The sequence below is a fragment of the Dermacentor andersoni genome, chromosome 9, assembly GCF_023375885.2.
Source record: "Dermacentor andersoni chromosome 9, qqDerAnde1_hic_scaffold, whole genome shotgun sequence".
Lineage (NCBI taxonomy): Eukaryota > Metazoa > Arthropoda > Arachnida > Ixodida > Ixodidae > Dermacentor > Dermacentor andersoni.
This window is the reverse complement of record NC_092822.1, coordinates 24,747,388-24,765,380: the sequence shown is the minus strand read 5'-3', so window position 1 is coordinate 24,765,380 and position 17,993 is coordinate 24,747,388. Positions and strand designations below refer to the sequence as shown.

Genomic DNA, 17,993 nt, shown 5'->3' with positions numbered 1-17,993 from the left:
CAAGAAACAGCGCTCCTGAAGCACATATGAAGTTGCACCAGTTGAATAGGCCAGCACAAGCTGCATGAAATTCAAACTATCCACAAATTCACAGCAAACGCTAAAATAATGTGGAGTATATGGAAATTTTATCAGAAAATGTTGCTTTGGAAAATAGAATGACATTTCATTCTTGTTTCTTTACGACGCTTACTTGACAAATAAAATGAACTAAAATTACTTTTGAGATGTGTCCGAATGCTCACATAACTTGAAGGACACTCCGTGCTTAGAAGTAATCTAACCATACAGCAAGTTCATTTGTTTCTATCCTTTCTGCCACTATGAACTAAAGTGCACAACACTGTCAGCTCAGCCTACAGCATTTGTTGCTTCGGACACTGACAAATACGGCAAATGACGACAGTGAAAAAAAAAATTAGTCCAAGGAAGAGAGGACAGAATGGGCACCACTTGTTCACAGAATATCTGCCTTTCAATACACTATACAGAACTGCAAAGAAGTGAACTCAGTCAGTCAGTCAAGAACTTCATTGAAGTCCTGAGGAGTTTCAACTCAATGTTTCCTCAACTCCCTCACCACACTGCTGTGAGGTCTAACTAATCATTACCAAGCACTCTGGCAGTGATAATAGAGTTGTACCAGATGGTTTTGAAGAATTCTTGAGACAAGAGGACAAAACGTTGCTAATTATGCTTTAATATCACCACTGGAGACCTCTCACATACCCGCAGCAAAACTTAGTTGCCGTCCTACGTGACCTTTGAATCTTTAATGAGGCAGTCTGGAATCATTGGTCGAATAGCTGTTAAAATGATCCAGCTAACAGTGTTCAGTCGGGATTTCGATTGTGATTGTTATGTTGCACAGCTCACGTAGAGCAACAGCAAAAATGCAGTTAGCTAACTTTTGTATGCAAGATTCACGCTGTTTGTATTAGTTTTGGTAGACGGGTATGTTCTTCCTCTGATTTACGAGAACACAAGAGCACCAAAGATTTCACTTTGGGCACTCCCATATGGAGGTACACAGAAACAAAAACCCAATAAAATCAGGTTATGAGGCTTAGTGTCTCAAAGCAATGCATGGTCAATGAGGGACGCCGCTGTGGAGGACTCCGGATGAATTTTCCAGAGTTCTTTAAAACTTTTCAAAAGGACACTAAAGAAAAAATAAGTTGAACTGTGTTAGTGAATTACTCTTTTACAATACCAAGAAAGCCACTCTTACCACAAAAGGAGGCATGGTAAATCAGGAAAGACGCAAAAATGAAGAATGCGTATTGACGTCGCCTCAACATTGCCATGATGTCATGGTTGTTGAAACCGTCTGTGTGGGCCCATGTTGTTGTCTAACAGTTAAAGTTTACCACCACACTGCTTTCTAAAGGAGACAAGGACTCAGCATAGCAAGTTTCACGGACTTTTATCGATCCACAACGACCCAAATCCGAGAAAATGCTTTGAAATTCGTGACGTCACACTGACGTACCAGTCCTTGGGTTTCACCATGCAATTTCAAAGAATGGCACTTCGACCTTCGCTTTGTCTTCCATTAATCAACATATTACTGTGAAATTTGCAAAAAACTGTATATGGAGCCCACAACCTCATGCTTAGCAGAAGAAGAACATAGCCAATGTCGAGACATCATTTTGCTAGCAACCTGCGGTGACAATTTTATTTGATACAATCTTCGTGCCACGTTAACTGTTGCTATTAACGACAGGATCTCCAGGCCCGGCTGGCGTGGGCCACCCAGGGCGGCCGGGTGAGAGGGGACCCCCGGGTCGCCTAGGACAGCCAGGCCCCCGCGGTCCACCAGGGGCGCAGGGACCGCCCGGCTATTGCGAGATGTGCAACTACGGAAATGCTGACCTGCTTCACATGCTGCACATGAACACCGTCCAACAGAACACCAAGGGACCCTAAGTAGAGAGTGCGCCATGACGTGGCTGTGAACAAAGCCGGGACTGTGTTGAGATCCACAGCTCCAGAAGAGAACTGGATTCCCTTCTCTTCTTTTTTCCCCACAGTGCACAGGTTTCTCTCTTGCACAGATTTCAGTTGGCAGTGAACAAGAAGTGAAACGTACTTTACCTCTAGGCCTTTTACTTGTGGGTAGATCTGTGCTAACATCTTCAAAAGGCTAGACTGTTGAAACGTCCGTGAGCATGAGCTTTCATAGCTTTACAAGCTATTACAGTCGTACCTTGTCACATCTGACACAAAAGTGTGTTCAGTACATCTGATATTTGTTATAAGCACATTGTTATGAACAAGGCATTTATATTGAAGACGACTCGGGATGGTTGAGGTTAGCCAGGACCAACACAGAAGTAGGCCAGCCAAACGTAGTCTTCCTTCTCTACTATCCATGTCGACGGTCGCTAGCACTTTTTGTTTTTTGCCATAACAGCTTGCGACAATACATTGGTTACATGCTGAAGTCTACAAGAAACATTTTAGATTTACTCGGTTATATACGATAATTTTTTCGTTACATTGGTGTTTGTTATGTGGAGGGATATGACTAGCATATGTTGCTCAGTGTGACAAGGATTGCATCTGCCACATGTGAGTGATACAGGACAGCTAAAGGACATGTTGTTTCAGTGTTGAAAGTGGAAAGTTTAAGCTAACTGGAAGCGCATAACTCTCGAAACTGCTATTGCCATGGTGTGGTTCTTTTGTACAAGAACACCTCAGTGACCAACCAACACTTGGTGATTATGGACTGCACATTACCGAGGCATTGTAACATGAGGTGCACCTCTCATGATGTTGCTATTCAGGGGGGGCTTACCTGCAGTAAGGGTAAGCTTAGCTGTCTCATGGTCCAATGGTCATGTCTGACGGCTGAGTAGTCGACTATCTTGGCTACCTGTTAGCTCTTGTTACCTCCACAATGTTGCATATTCACGATCATGCCTGGTGAACGGTCCTTGTTGGCAAAAACTGAAACCAGAAAATGGCACGCCAGGAATTCTCAAACAATAAATTATTTATGGCATATCCGTGCAGGTACACTATTACGGTTGTTATAAAGGGTGTGAGCTAAAAAAAAATTCTAAGCACAAGCCGAGAATTTGGTGCTTCCATTATTTTAATGTGGACAAGATCTGAATGTCTTGCATGGTTGTAATCAGTTAATGTACACATGCAATAGAAAATGCATTTGCACAACTTCTGCCACTCATAAAATGGATCAAAATACTGCCCATTGGGAGTATGGTCATTATTGATTTTGCATTAACTACGTAATACAATGACACACAACCTAAACTTGCATTCTAATGTTAGGGAAACATACTGACTAGGAAGAGCACACATAACCATGACACAATGTGGAACTGTGAACAGTTTATTTTAGTGAGAAAATAAGGAACACATAGGTGACAATCACATGGGCAATAATGCAATGATAGGCATGCTGACGTCATCGATTACCACTTTCTGACTAATATCTTATTCACTCAGTGCAATGCCGTCTATTTGCTTCTGTTCAAATTATCTATAGCATGATGACATGAGGGCAGTTGTGAAAAGATAAGGGAGAGAAAAGAAGATCGAGTTTTACTGTAGTAACTTGTGATAAGTCACAAGAACGTTAAGTGACAAGTTTGTGTTCAACATAGTATACTTTTATCTGTGTTCTTGTGTTCACGCCACTTTTTGTGTCAGAAAATGATGAAGCAACGATGCAAAAATGTTTGCAAGAAAGAAATGGCCGAAAGTACTCTTTTGGATAGACCAGGCTATCCAAGCAGCCTATCTTTATATACAACACCTTTAACATTGACCAACTTTCAAGACAATCAAGTCATCAGCTTTCAGGACGAGTTACTTCAACTTTCAAGCACTTGTGGGCCTCTTGCACACTGCTCGTCCGAAGCTTATGTACCAGACAATGTGACAAGAAAAATGACAGAGGACCTCCAGTAGAGGCCAGAAAATATGAGCTAAATATGTTCTGCATGAAAACATTCAGCCAGCGTTCAAGTGCAGACTTTCTCTGCCAGTACGTACTCCCCTTACCTCTAAATACTGCCATTCATCAAAGTGCTCCTTCCAACAATATCATGTTCGCTCCATGGACTTTGACCAGCTTTTGCATAAACAGTGTGCAAATGAAAGCAAAGCTCAGCATTGCCTGCACTGCACGCACAAAGCTTTGCTGTGTAACGTGGAATGCCTCTCTAGAGGTTTGTGGCAAAGATGAGTACAGCAATAAAAGTTACTTAAACCTTCGTCTCAAATGCGCTGCCGCAGGGTAATCCTGTGTGAGCAACTCTTTCCACAATTATACAGGCTATGGTGATAGCAGGTGTGTTCTCCCAATTTGTTGCGACAAGCAAAACCTGTCTAACCCTGACGTATTAAAAGGCAGGCCTCTCTGTTCATTTTGTTGCTGTTGTTACTTTCCTTTCTGTGTGGTGGGACACTAACAAGCCTTGACATTCTCTGCCATCTGCACTGCAGTTTTGTAGCAATGCCTTTTCGCGATGCTAATGCCTATCGGCGCTTTTCGCGTTAAACGCTCCACCAAGGGCTTTTGACCACTTGTGAACGTGGAGAGCACGAAAGGCATAAGCTTCGGCAAAAGGCACCTCTACAAAATCACCACCCTGCTTTCCAACACTTTGAACCAAGGTAAACCAATACATTATGGTAATTTTCTTCAAAAAGACTGCAAATAAAAAGGTAACTCAAGTCTCTCGCATTTTATTTCCAGCTATCATGTTAAACTGCCATATAACAAATGACTGGTTGAAGACTTCTGCGGCTTCATGAGTCACAACTACATTGCTTTCGGCAGTATGCTTTGTCCCCCAACACCAGTGCTTCTCACCTAAATATCACCCAGGCTTAAAAGCAAGCCTTAATTCACAAGCTCCAACATGGGAATGGAGAAATCGCTTCTCTCAGCATTCAGAGCACCAAATTTGATTAGAATTGCTGCATTTAAAGGAAAATATTTTAACCTGTTGTCTGCATAAATCAGATTTTTTTATTTACATCACAATTTTTTTTTAATGTTGAAAATCACGTCTTTTTTATCTAAAGCACAAAGTTTACAACTCTGTCACTCAGCAATGAAAAATGACACCACAATTGTAAGTGGACGAAATTGGTGTAATACACCGCTCTAAACTACACCACTGATTTGCGAGTACGACTTTCAAAAAACATTCGTAAACATTGTGTCCATTCCATGTAAGTTGTAAACTAAAATGTCAAATTTGCAAAACTGCAATATCTCATTCTGGTGCAAAGTTTAGGATTTGCAAGTTTCATGCTTCAATTGTTTTGCTTTTTTATCTTACCAATTTTCTGCAATACATCAATCCTTGTCATACTTAAGTGGGATATAATTAAATAATGAATGCAACAAAGTAGATGAGATTTCCGTAGATTCATGTTGCAGTATATGCAATAATAGATGTAACAAAATAATTCTGGCTCCTCCCTCCAACTTCAGATGGCGGCTGTGCAACAGCCGGCAAAATTAGTTGTCTTAGCCACAAATAAAATAAAAATAAAATATGGAACATACCCCGACATCGGGGCGCATGTAGGCATTCAAATGCCATACACAACCAAAAACGAAAATTCATCTCAGGAAGATGTAAAAAAATCATCCACGGTTCGAATTTCACGAATGATCTTGCGGTAATCTTTCCTCGTTGTTCTGCTAATGAAAGGGCCTGCACACTTCTCTGTTCAACAGGCCTTATATTAATAATTAATTCATTCAAGCTCGCTAGGTTTCATCCACTTCATGAACAAAATATGCTATGAAGTTCAGTGTTTGACGGAAGCCCGTCTGGTCGGGATGAAACATGGTTAAAAGGTAAAAAAAACCCGGGGCACTTCGCCGACCAAATAAAGACTTAAAAGAAAATCACTGCACAATTATCACAGCACAATCACAAAATCACAGCACAATTATGACGTCAAAAAAGAAATTTTGAAATCCAGTGCCTTGGCTGAGCATGCCACTTCAAGCGGCCACGCAATCGACTGGGGGAAGGCACGTGTCCTTGCCAGGGAAAAAGGGCTATCTCGACGCCTTTATCTTGAGTCCCTCATGATCCAGACTACGCCACACACTCTGAACAGGAGCGATGGCAATCTGCCGTCAGTGCATGCGCGCTGCCTGCGTCACGTGTTCTAGACTATTTAAGCGAGCTGCTCGAGCACTTTCGTTTATTTTACCTGTGAACAAGGCTCCCGTGTGGGAGCCGAAACGTCTTGTTTTCTTTTAAGTCTTTATTTGGTCGGCGAAGTGTCCCGGGTTTTTTTTACCTTTTAACCAAAATATGCTATCTTGCATCTGACAAATTAAACAAACACGTATTCTCACTCATGGTGCAGGAAGACGTTGCTGATCCATGAGTATAACATCATTTTTATAAAAGAATATGCACTGCTTCCGCACTTAGTCCGTAATCGCGATTTTTGAGATGTTAATTGTTCAGCCATCAGGCCTCTACAAATGACAGGGAATTAACTAAAACAAAGGGGCCAAGGAGATAAACAGGGGCGCAAGGGGGGATTTGGAAGCATTGCAAAGAAAAACAGTATGATCACAGTGGCAGGATTCGTTCCACTGATCTCTTTTCTGATATGTGCTTCATTCCAACTACAATTACATAGCTTAGAACGACAGAAAGATGAGCTAGTTGGTAAGGATTCACTATGCAAAAAAGAGGGGAGGAGTGCAGACAGGACACAAGAGTAGAGAAGTGGAAATGGCGTTCGTGTTGTCCACTTCTCTACTCTTGTGTCCTGTCTGCACGCCTCCCCTCTTTTTTGCATAATTACATAGCTACGTTTATGTGTGCGTGCGCGCACACATGCCTACGACAGGCCGTTCGATACAAAAGCAGCACAGTGAGCGAAGAGCGAGCATCGTGGAGATTGATCAATCAGTGCTACTGCCACGTTGTCCCCCAGTGTCGAACGCACGTCGCGCATGCGATTCGTGATCGCACAAGTTTTGGAGCTGCAGCGACATTCTGGAGGTAGTGGGGTTATACAAGTGGTTAGAACAAGGCTTGAACAAGGCAAACAGTTAGGCCTAGAGGAACAACAAATAATGCGCGCTAACCCTGAAGCACAGTGCTACTGCCACGCGTTGTCCCTCAGTGTCGAACGCACGCGCGTACGATTCGTGAGCGCACAAGTTTTGGAGCTGCAGCGACATTCTGGAGGTAGTGGAGTTATACAAGTGGTTAGAACAAGGCTTGAACAATGCAAACAGTTAGGCCTAGGGGAACAACAAATAATGCGCGCTAACCCTGAAGCAAACCGCGGGTTTTAGGACAACGCCAAGCAAGCCGCAGCTTTGAAGACGGCGCCGTCACGACTTGCGCTGCACCCGACACAATCGGGAGGTTGAAATTGAGACAACCCGACGACTTCAAGCTATACGAAAGCAGAGCTCACGTGAAAGAGGAGCCTGCTGGGTCCAGACGGCGAACCGAACTCCGGCAGCAACGCGCCGTTTCTAAGCCAAACGAGATACCACGGCGGTCGCAACGAAACTTCACTTTTGTCGTCTGATGAATATCGACGGTCGCTCACAGCTCGACTCAGGGCATGGACAAAATACAAAAGGACTGGCGAAGACAAGCGTTGCCTCCCTGTGTTAGGAGGACGAAACAAAAATTCGTCCACCGCGCCAAACCGCGCTTCAGTGCCTATCGCTATTTCGAGGGTGGACGTGAATATAACTAACCTAAAGCCCCAAATGTGAACACCTATGACAGCTTTGCAGAGGTTTATGGCTGCATGATGAACGTGATTTCAACGATGTTTGTGCGCTAATAGAACGGTACGTAGCACTTCACGCACGACTGTTCTGAGCGCTCACTTGCCGGCGGCATATGTTCGCACAGCTTGGTAAACGTTTGTGTTGTGCTGAGTTCGCGTTAAACGGAAAACGTCGGAAAAGGCGAGCGCCAGCGCTTATTGCAAGCTACGGGCTACGGTTGCAACGGCGGTTTTTATAGCAACAAGCGGCCGCTTGCGAGTTTGCCGTATGGTAGTCATTTCGTTGCGTGAACGTGGAAGGAAGCGCGCTGCACGTTACTCGTGCATTCGATGGAGAAAACGCGAGGCCCATGCATACATTGCACCGGTACCATGTATACAAAGACAGCTAGTAAAAGGGTGCGCGCTTGTTTTCTTCCTTTTTTTTTTCGCCCTTTCCGGTTGGTCAGTTTGGTATAGAGCGGCGATCGAATTGCGAGGCCGGCGGAATAGGTCAAAACACGGGAGTGGGTCAAATCTACAACGAACCTTGCCGCTACAGAACCCGGCACCTTGGCATCAAGGCCTCTGATGCGCTTTTCTTAGCCCAGAGTTCGTTGGCTATTCTCATTCGTCTTGCTTACTTTTCCTTTCTTTTTTTCTTCTTTGCAGTTGCTCGCAGTAGCGACATATATACCTCTACAATATGAATGACGATCCCTGGTGGCAGGAGGAGGTGTTAGGCGTGGACCTCGAGCGTAGTTGCTCACAGCCGACATCGGAGAGTTGTTGGCTGTGTGATGAGCTAGAAGACTGGAACGCCGTGCTGAACCCATTGTGCCTTCACCTCATCGAGTGGCAACTGGGAAAGCTTCAGTTGTGCACGCTAGTAGGAATCCCCGAGATGATCTATTCGAAAGACTGCAAGACTCGATATGACGCTGCCTACGTCATGGCGTGGCTGCCAAGAAAACATAGCTGCATTGAGGCGATCCGCTTAAATGAACATCATCCACAACCACATATTCTTTCCTTTCCAGAAATAACCACCGCAGAGTGTCCACTGAAGCTGCACCACATAGTCATTGCAGGCAGTGCACCCTACGATTGGGCCTTGCTTCTCGACACCTTGGGGTCCATTGTGTCGCTTGAGACATTCGAGCTCCGCAACGTCGAAATGAGCAAAAGCTTTGCCGCGAAAGCTGGTGAACTTTTATCTGCCAACTGTGCTTCTATTAAGACCGTGACTTTGTCAAAAGCCACGATTCCTCGCACTGCCTCAGAGGCTCTCGTGAGCAGCATATCAAAGTGTCAGAACCTTCGGGAACTCACACTCAGTTCCAACATGAGCACCAGCGCACTGAAAAATTTAGCCAAGCTGCTGCGATCAACAAAAACATTGAAGACGCTGCATTTGCAGGCAGAGCCTAATGTGCATACATCAGAATCGCGCTACCAGAGAAATGAAAAAGGAATATCACTGGCAGTTGCCAAACTCTTGCGGAGAAACATGTCGCTCGTCGAGTTGCACTACCAAGCTTCTAACGAAGCCACTAAAAACATTCTGATGGCCGTTGAAGCCAATGATACACTCAAGCACCTGATACTCACTGGTGACGATTATAAAGTTAACTGCGTTGACACAGCTATTGGCAGTTTGCTCGAGTCGGCGCTGTCGAACAACCGAGGCCTTTGTTCACTAACTCTTAAGGGCTACAAAATTCTCAGTGGTGTCGCCGCACTCATATCCAAAGGACTGCAAGCGAACGCTACTCTAGAGAGTCTTGATGTGTCTCAGTGTTGTGTGGATGTGGCCGGAGTGCGAGTTCTCTGCAACGCCCTGAAACAGAATAAGACATTGCAGAAGTTGCAGATTGAAGCCCATTCAGCATCGAAGAGTGAAAGGTAAGGGGGCAAGCGTGCCTAAAGTCAATGCATGTGTTCAGCATTGCATGCACACCTATGTTCCGTGTACTACACATAAGTAGCTGTGGGTATCAGCCTTGCGCCTCCATCTGTACCATTTCTTGCAAGTGAAGTTTCCAAGTGTTGATCGACTACTAGTACCATACCCCGTTTGAGCACCAATTAACTCCATCCATTGAAAATTTAGTTCCACCACATTTTTTACATCCTCAGAGTCATTGAAATTTACGTACTGCAGCAGAACAGATTAGGAGTTTTGAAATCTTGAGTGAGTTTTGTCACGCTTATAGAATGCAGGCTCCTTGCAAGAGCGCCGGACAGGAACGCCATACATGCGAGCATCAACATTTTCATGTCTAGAAAACTTTAAAAGCGCGAAAAGTATACCTGATATAGGGACCGAGGTTAGGCCCACTACAACAATGAATGAGTCATCGAGTGAAGGACCTGAGGATCATTCGGTTCTCAGGTCCGGTTCTCACCTGAGAACATTGTGAAAAACAAAGAGAGCCAGCTACGTGATGGCGTGGTGATACTCTTTACACATGTTATTCAAACTTGCAGCGCAACTCCAACCAGAAGTGTTCCAAGATACATGTGACATTGTAAATTTTGTTATATTGATCAGTGATTTCGCTTTTGATGCATTAACCTGGCGTGCACAATTGTGCTCACAGCATCTGCAGGGGATTTGGCATGACCTGTCAAATGCCACAAACAAATATTTGCCAAGAAACATGCAGGCCTGTTCCTTTTAGATTGATCAACACAATTGGTCTAGGTCATGAATATTGGTAGACTAATAAAGGAGTACTTCTCTAAGTACTGGGCGTACCCTGTAAGAAGTACTGGAATACTCAATAAGAAGTACCCTGTGTCTCACTCCTTATAGGAGTACTGCCAATTTTTTTTACTGTTTACTTTTTTTGCAGTAAGTGAAAGTATACTAATGCGAAACCCTAGAAGAAGAAATGCTGGAAAGCCTCAGAAAACCCTAAACAATTTACTATAATGGCTTTTTTTTTTTTTTTACAAACCAGTTTCTGTTTCATTTCTCAGGATGTGTATGGTGTCGTGATACCCTGATACAAGGGGTAGTCACGTGGGAGCAGAACATAACAACGTTCTTGGCGCTCACTCCAGTTCTCGCTCGGCTGTATGATGTGCTGCTACTCGTGCAGGCCAGTCTAACATCATAACGGACAACCGACTGATGTTCACAGTACTGCAGGGCTGCAAGTTTTCTGTTCGTAAACTTCTGAAAGGGGCATAGACTGCGAGATTCCAAGTGACTGCAGCATTCTGCTGCTGAGTGTGTAGTCACTGGTTCAATGCCCAGCCAGGACAGCTACGTTCCCATGAGGCAAAGTCCAAAAACATCCATGTACTTAGGTCAAGGCGCACTTTAAGAGGACCAACAACAAATTACTATGGGACCTATTTCCTTTGATAGAGCAGATAAGTCACTGTGCACAGTAGCGCCCAATCCTGCAGCAGTGATGAAAAAGATTGCATTGCCTAGAAAGGCAGGTTTAATGCACCCAGAGGGCTTGCTAATTAAGTGCTTGGGCACGTCTTTAGAAATAACAAATGGAGATACATATATCCCCTTAGGTCAATTTTCTAACTATGTCACTAAACGAGTCAGCAAGGCTCCACAAAGACAAAGTTGTTAAGGTAACTGAAGTCTCACGAAATTTAGCGACTTTCTTTGCAATTTAAAAACACCGCCGTTGGCTATTTACAGGTTGGAACTGTATGCAGAACTGGACAAGAACCAGTGGTACAGCCGCATCCAGCTAAGCTGCATAAACATGGTCACTCAAGAGCTTGTCAAGTCCCTGTCGCAACCATCTCTGTGTCCCACCGACATACACCTCGTGGTCGACAAGGATTCTGGAGCATCCTTTACTGCCCTATTCAAAGCGCTAAGCATTAGTGTCTCTGTAAAGAGCTTAAGTGTCTCCTTCAATGGCGCCCAGCTTGGACATTTGACAAGCCTGCTCACCGCGCTCGAAGAAAACAAATCCCTGAGATCTGTTACACTTCATGAGAGCTTTTTAGACTCTAACTGTGCTGCGATGGTGGTGCAGGGCCTCATCTTGAACGAATCCGTGGTGGAACTGACGTTGGAGTGCCGCGAGCTAAGCAGCATGTCTGCGGAACTGATTGCACTGCTGCTTGAGTCAAACGAAATTCTGTACAAGTTCCACCTCTCGAGTTTGCCGGAACTGACATTCGATTTAGTACGCACTATATCCCAGGGGGTTATTGCGAATAAGTTCATCACCGAGGTGGACATAGACTGTGAGGCACCATTTATGCGAGCAGCTGTCCAGAGGAATGTGACGCAGCTGCACCGCGCTGTTCGTTTTGTGTTGAGGCGAAATGTGGGGAAGCGGTGCGCAGCATCATTTGAGCTCCTCGAGTCAAAGCCATCCTTGATTTCAGGCCTGCAGTCAGCGGCTGGTATGACCGAAGTGGAAGCAAAGTGTGCCGTGAAGGCAGCCAGGCACTTCCTGTGGACAAATTACCTTTTCATTAACTACATTGTGCATCACAAGTTGGAGTGCTACCCCAAAGAAGGTACGCAGATAGATGAACTCAGTCCTGATTGTTGGGTCGCTATTGCGAAGCACTTGCGAATCTGTGATGTGCTACCCATGGTGATTTCTGAATACTAGTCCTCGGTGTTAACTAATGTGAACTGATTGCAGCAACTCTTACGGCTTTGTAGCGCACATTGGAGTTCACATGAGTGGTCAGCATTGTTGTCTTTCCCGATCACTGCTATTAGTTTGATGTGTTTATGTATTGTATTTGTTGCGGTATACTCGTTTCTCGAAGAGAAAGGTTTATAGTATTTTTTTATTATTTAGGTTGGAATTGGCATTGCCTTAATATTGTCATCATCATCATACGGACTTTATTTCTCGTCCAAGGGAGGGAGACTGAGACTAAAGGCACAAAGGCCTGACAGAGGTCCCAGACCCCAAAGTTACAACAGCAGTTATAATCAGTACAAATGAATACATATAATATGTACATACATTTTGCACTAGAGAGCATAATTTCAGTAACAAAAATTATTACAATATTTGTTCATTGGAATGAGGAAGCCGCATAAACATTAGCACAAATGCTATATATACGCACTCTTTGTTAGGTCATACAAGCATACATACAGATGCAATAAAATATCAATAATTAGTGAAAGCAAATGTCATCGGCAAGTAATAATGCACTAGGCTCTTTTTTGTAGGAGCTTTCTGAAGCGCTAAAATTTAACAGTTCTCCTACCTTGTTTAATATTTCTATCGACTGATATACGAATGTTTGTTTACCGTAATTTGTTCTTGTTTTTGGTAAGTGTCTGGTATTCTCGTGCAGTGAATAACGAGATATTTCATTGTAGTCTATGTTGGTGAATAACTTTTGTTTATGTATGGTGATAAGAAGTTTCTTATAATATATTCTGTCTGCTCGAAGAAGGGAGTAGTGTTGATATAATGGAGCTGTTTCAAGGTCTACAAAATGGCCGTGGTAATTGCAGTATAAACGAAGGATTTGTTTCTGTAAAAGAATTAACTTTAATTAAGTTTGTTTTTGAAGTTGTTCCCCAAACCAGGACCCCATAGCAGAGCTTAAGAGTAAAGGAGAGCATTGTATAACTGTTGTTTGAGCCAAAGCGGAATCAGCTGGGTTATCCTGCTAATCATATCGACAGATTTAGAAAGGTCGTTGCCTAGCATCCTTGCATGTGAACTCCAAGATAAATGTTCATCAAACCATACGCCTAAGAATTTTTGTTCTTGGACATGGTTAATTGCCATACCATTGTAATTAATGTTAATGTCATTGTTTATGTTCTTGTTGCGAGCCCTGAATAAAATGTATGTTGTTGTTGCAGTATTTAAGTCAAGACTATTTTCGCTCAACCAAACTGATAAGCGATTTAGGTATGCATTAACGCTGACAGAAAGTTCAGAAGTGTCATTGGATGTAAAAAACACGGTATCATCGGCATACATTGCCAAGTCAGGTGAGTCGAGTATTCTTACAATATCATTTACATAAATTAAGAAACATAGTGGGCCCAGTTTTGAGCCCTGAGGTGTGTACACCCTATATTATAGGCAATATGTCAGAAGTAACAGACCTTATCTGAACAAATCGGTTTCAATTTGTTAAATAAGTTATTAAATCATTAGCGACACTGTATATTCCATAGATTTCTAGTTCATGTAATAATATTGTATGATCGATCGAGTCGAAAAACCTTCTGCAAATCTAAAAAAAGGCCAAGTGTAACCTTCTGTTTTTCAATGTTCTCAATTATTTTGTCTGATATCTAGAAGGGCTTCCTCTGCTGACTTATTCTTTTGGAAACCATATTGGTACTTTGAGATTACATTGTGTTTAGTCAAGAAAGACCACAGCCTGTCAAACATGACACTTACGATGAGCTTTTAAAATATATTTAAGACCGATATTGGTCTGCAATTTGAGGCTTGATCTTTCGCACCACCTTTATGGATTGGTCTTATGCGAGCAGCTTTTAGCGCATCTGGAAAAATTCCTGAAGATATTGACAAATTAACAATACATGTATAAGCTATGACACTTATTTCGCTTGAGACATATTTCATCGGCTCCGTTTGAATGCCGTCAGGTTTTGCCGAGGCTGTGCTCTTCGTTTTGTCTATCAGATTTTGCATCTCAACACTATCTGTGGGGTGCAGAAAAATGGAGCTGGTCACTGGCGGGATATCGATTACATGAACCTCTCTTCTTTCGCGTCCTCTCGAGGTACATGGGCCAGCCTGAACAATATGTTCGTTCATGCTCGTCATTTTACTTTTATTCAGTAGTGGTATCTGGGACGCGATACTCGACTTTCTACTTGTTATACTATTCACTGCGTTCCATATCAGTTTCGGTTCATTACGTATGCTAGAAAACAGTTGTACATCTTGTTTAGCTTTCTTCAGTTTGCTTCACAGGTGATTTCTGAACTTTTTGAATGTCGCCAACTGGTTCTTGGTCACGTGTAACAGTTTGCTGTGTGGTGGGTTTGCCGCTTCTGCAGAAGCTGAGGCGGACGACGAAGACGCACTCTCAGTGAAGGTGTCAGACGGGAACTGTCTGCTTCCATTAGATTAAACTCAATAGTTTTTGTCATATATATAGTAACGTGACTATATGTTATAATCCTCTGCTGATGACAGAAACTGATATTGAAGGAAACATCACATACCCTATATCTGTAGGCTTTGATTATGGCACCTATTGTCTTATTGTGATGTATTCAAGTACAAGATAGGACTTTGTGAAAGTCTAAAAATTTAAGTGCAAAGAAGGGCAGAGAGATGATCCCTCCTCTGTTGTTTCTACACCGGAAAACTGACTTTCTTTGTTAAATGGCATCTCTCTTGTCTACATGTGTGTGTTGTATGTGCGTGTGTGTGCACATGTGTGTTCAAAAATGTTAAATGTGCATAAAGCGTATCAGTGTAGTGGAAGTTTTAAGCATTTAGTAGTTGAGGGACGGTGTGTGTAGTGTTCCACTGTGGTATGTCATGCTTCAGAAGAGACCACTGAAGGAAGCCAAGGTCAGATTTTGTGTTCAGTCACGTCTCTCTTACTTGCATGCATGTCTGTGTAAGCTCGGAGATAAGTTAAATGCGTATAAATGGTACTATGTTAGTGCAGGTTTTTTGCCTCTAGTACCAAAGTAAGGGATGAGGTGGTGTGTTGTGTTCCATTATGGTATCGGATATCCTTCAAGCAGGAACATTGAAGAACTGTTTGTAATGTGCATGGTTGTAAAACAGTGACACTGCAATGACATTTTCTAATGTTTCGGGGACATTACATCTTTAAAGTCTATATTGCATTTTTTTTTGTTACACTACTTTAGACATTGCAGCACTGTACATACTCAAAACATTGCAACTTGCCATCAGAATTGTAGCGCCAGTGAAGTCCTGTATCAGGCATGCAGAAAATGCCTGCATAGCAGCCTCCTGTAGCCATCTATCGTTTTTGTTGTATGTATTGCCCGACACGTTGTATACTACACTGGTTAAAACTGAACAATGTTAGAGCAACTCATGGTGTTATTTGAGCTGGAGGAGCACACTTTGGGTGGTTATGCAAAAAAAAGAGGTGAGGCGTACAGACAGGACACAAGAGTAGAGAAGTGGACAACATGAACGTTTTTAGTTTTTTTAGGCGGATCGTGTTGTCCGCTTCTCTACTATTGTGTCCTGTCTGCACGCCTCACCTCTTTTTTTGCATAATGAATCCTTACCAACTAGCGCAGCTTTCTGTCATTCTAAACTTTGGGCGGTGCTTGCAAATTTTAGTAAACCAGAGGGCAAATGGCTGAGGGCAGTTGACAGCACATATGTCCTCAGCCTGTTTTGCAATTTTACACTAACTTGCTTGGTAAAAGTATGAGCGCATACTGTTCCTGTGAAAATTCAACTGTCCTTTTATACCAGTATTGTTAACACAAAAGGATTGGCACAGCAACAAATGGAAATAAGCAGCCATTGTTGCATGTAGAGCTGTCAGTTGGGTGTGTTGGTAAACGTTCATGATGGAAAAAGCACAACCAAAAACAGAGTGCTTTGTCCTGGGTTCTTCTTAAGTCACCGTTTTTAGTAGCGCTTCTTCCATCATGATTCTTGTATCTACGTTTAATGTGATTGTTATCAAACGGAGAGACTTGCATCATTAATACCAGTTACATCTATTATTATTATTAAATTATTCTTCCTCTTCTACATTCACCATGTTGTCAGCATACGTAATAGCATAGGGAACCAGATTGCTTAAATTTAGACTAACATTTCATTTCGGTATACATTTGCACGAGAAATTACAGTATGTATTTTGCTAATTAACAAGTTTTCTTATTTGGCACATGCTGTGATTGGTTACTTTTGCAGCCGGTGTACTCTCAATGCAGTTGCACTTGGAACAAGTTTTAAGAACGCAAGTTGAACCACCTTTACTGTTATGTTATGCTCCTGTGGTACTATTAAAGCCTTCTGTCACCTTCACTTTCATCATGACTAAGGTGCATTTCACATCTCTTCTCAGGTCTTCAACAAATGATAAAGAGTATCATTTGTTGAAAATAACAACATAGCTTCGGTTTTCTTTTATTGCTTGTTCAGGCTATGAGGCTCTATGGGACTAAAGTTTCCCTTCCTCTTTGTAGCACGGAGTGCTCTGAGCCAGCGTGACCAGCTTACTTGGTATAGAAACGTTTCTTCAGCTGCTGCCATCGTCGTTTCTCCTCTTCCATCAGAGATGGGATGCCATCGACGTTTTTGCTTGGAGGTTGGACTCCACGTACACTATATATACATCGACAGCGATTTACAGTGAGTTAACAACTTCGCATAGCCGATGGTGCGTAACACCACTCGTACGTCCAGATCCTTCGTTTACACTGGAACCGTTGCACTTAACTCAGCAGAGCACCTTTCTTGTATCCAGAACTCTCTTGAGAGTTCGGGAGCCCAGTTTTAACCCTTCGGTAGCTCCTCCCCAATCCCGTCGCAGCAAATCACGACGCCATAGAGTCCTGAATGGGTCAGCTGGCTTATCACTTACTGTTCATTGTTCATGATTTCTCTCACCCTCTCTCTGCATTTCTCAGAGCACTGAGAGAGAGAGAGAGAGAGAAAGAGAACCCAACAAATAAATAACACAAACCATGCCTTTCTCTGACCCATTGAAATCTCCTGGCGTTTCCTAGAATGCTGACGGAAATAGAAACACCCGAGTCGCCGCGTTCTCGCACCTTCGTTAAAAATCATGCACTATGCAGTAAAGGGCATGCTCACCAAAGCACGCCCATCGATACACAATGATATCCTGCATATGGTCTATTTTCAGCGGGCCCATAAAACTGTCGGTCCAAAGAGGGACGGCCCCACTGGTGCCGGTCCTTCGCGCAAGAGCCCATGCGTCAGGTTACACGAACCCTCCAGCTCTGAAACGGCTTCTTTGTCACCGAACATGCCCATTGACAACCTAGTGACCCCTTGCACGCGGTTCCTTATAGGCAGGGCACGAGAGGGCAGCCATTCGTGCTTCTGGTCTAAACAGCTCCCAACAATACCCCATTCCCCCACTGGTTTTGCTTTCTGTGAGGCTCGAAAACGGTGACCTTCCACGTTACTGGGGCGAAATTACTTTCGAGGCCCCCCTGCAGTTTGTCAACATCCCTTACACTGGGGGCACAGTGTGTCCAATGCGAAAACCAATAAAATTACCATTATTGAGCTTCA

At 43.2% G+C, this 17,993-nt stretch overlaps 2 protein-coding genes and 1 long non-coding RNA gene across 5 annotated transcripts in view; 2 read left to right on the top strand and 1 right to left on the bottom strand.

The window, feature by feature from the left end:
- The window catches only part of LOC126527498 (uncharacterized), a 76,084-nt gene extending 71,681 nt beyond the window's left edge, over positions 1 to 4,403 (top strand). For both annotated transcript variants that reach the window (XM_055068659.2, XM_072284458.1), the window contains one exon: positions 1,730 to 4,403. In XM_055068659.2, coding sequence (XP_054924634.1) covers positions 1,730 to 1,932 — 203 coding nt within the window. In that variant the 3' untranslated portion in view covers positions 1,933 to 4,403. The remainder of the gene's footprint in view (positions 1 to 1,729) is intronic.
- LOC129383800 (uncharacterized) overlaps positions 2,803 to 17,993 on the bottom strand; it is a 111,322-nt gene continuing 96,131 nt past the window's right edge. The window contains exon 5 of the long non-coding RNA XR_011890269.1: positions 2,803 to 2,958. This is a non-coding gene — a long non-coding RNA (uncharacterized lncRNA). The remainder of the gene's footprint in view (positions 2,959 to 17,993) is intronic.
- Positions 7,453 to 16,953, top strand: LOC126527311 (uncharacterized). 2 transcript variants are annotated; one of them, XM_072284456.1, is made up of 5 exons: positions 7,453 to 7,840; positions 8,431 to 9,663; positions 11,432 to 12,270; positions 13,595 to 13,726; positions 16,641 to 16,953. In XM_072284456.1, the coding sequence occupies exons 2-5, from the start codon at positions 8,465 to 8,467 to the stop codon at positions 16,841 to 16,843; spliced, it is 2,373 nt and encodes a 790-aa protein (XP_072140557.1). In that variant the 5' UTR covers positions 7,453 to 7,840; positions 8,431 to 8,464; the 3' UTR covers positions 16,844 to 16,953. The 2 variants fall into 2 exon arrangements, with proteins under 2 accessions (XP_072140557.1, XP_072140558.1); XM_072284457.1 differs by lacking the exon at positions 13,595 to 13,726 and having other exon boundaries at positions 16,641 to 16,951.

What these genes read in the sequence shown, in the direction of transcription:
- LOC126527311 (XM_072284456.1), top strand. Translation starts at nt 8,465, where the DNA reads ATGAATGACGATCCCTGGTGGCAGGAGGAGGTGTTAGGCGTGGACCTC. An exon ending in TCAGCATCGAAGAGTGAAAG is followed by an intron (nt 9,664 to 11,431) that starts GTAAGGGGGCAA and finishes GGCTATTTACAG; the next exon opens with GTTGGAACTGTATGCAGAAC. An exon ending in GGCATACATTGCCAAGTCAG is followed by an intron (nt 13,727 to 16,640) that starts GTGAGTCGAGTA and finishes TTACTTTTGCAG; the next exon opens with CCGGTGTACTCTCAATGCAG.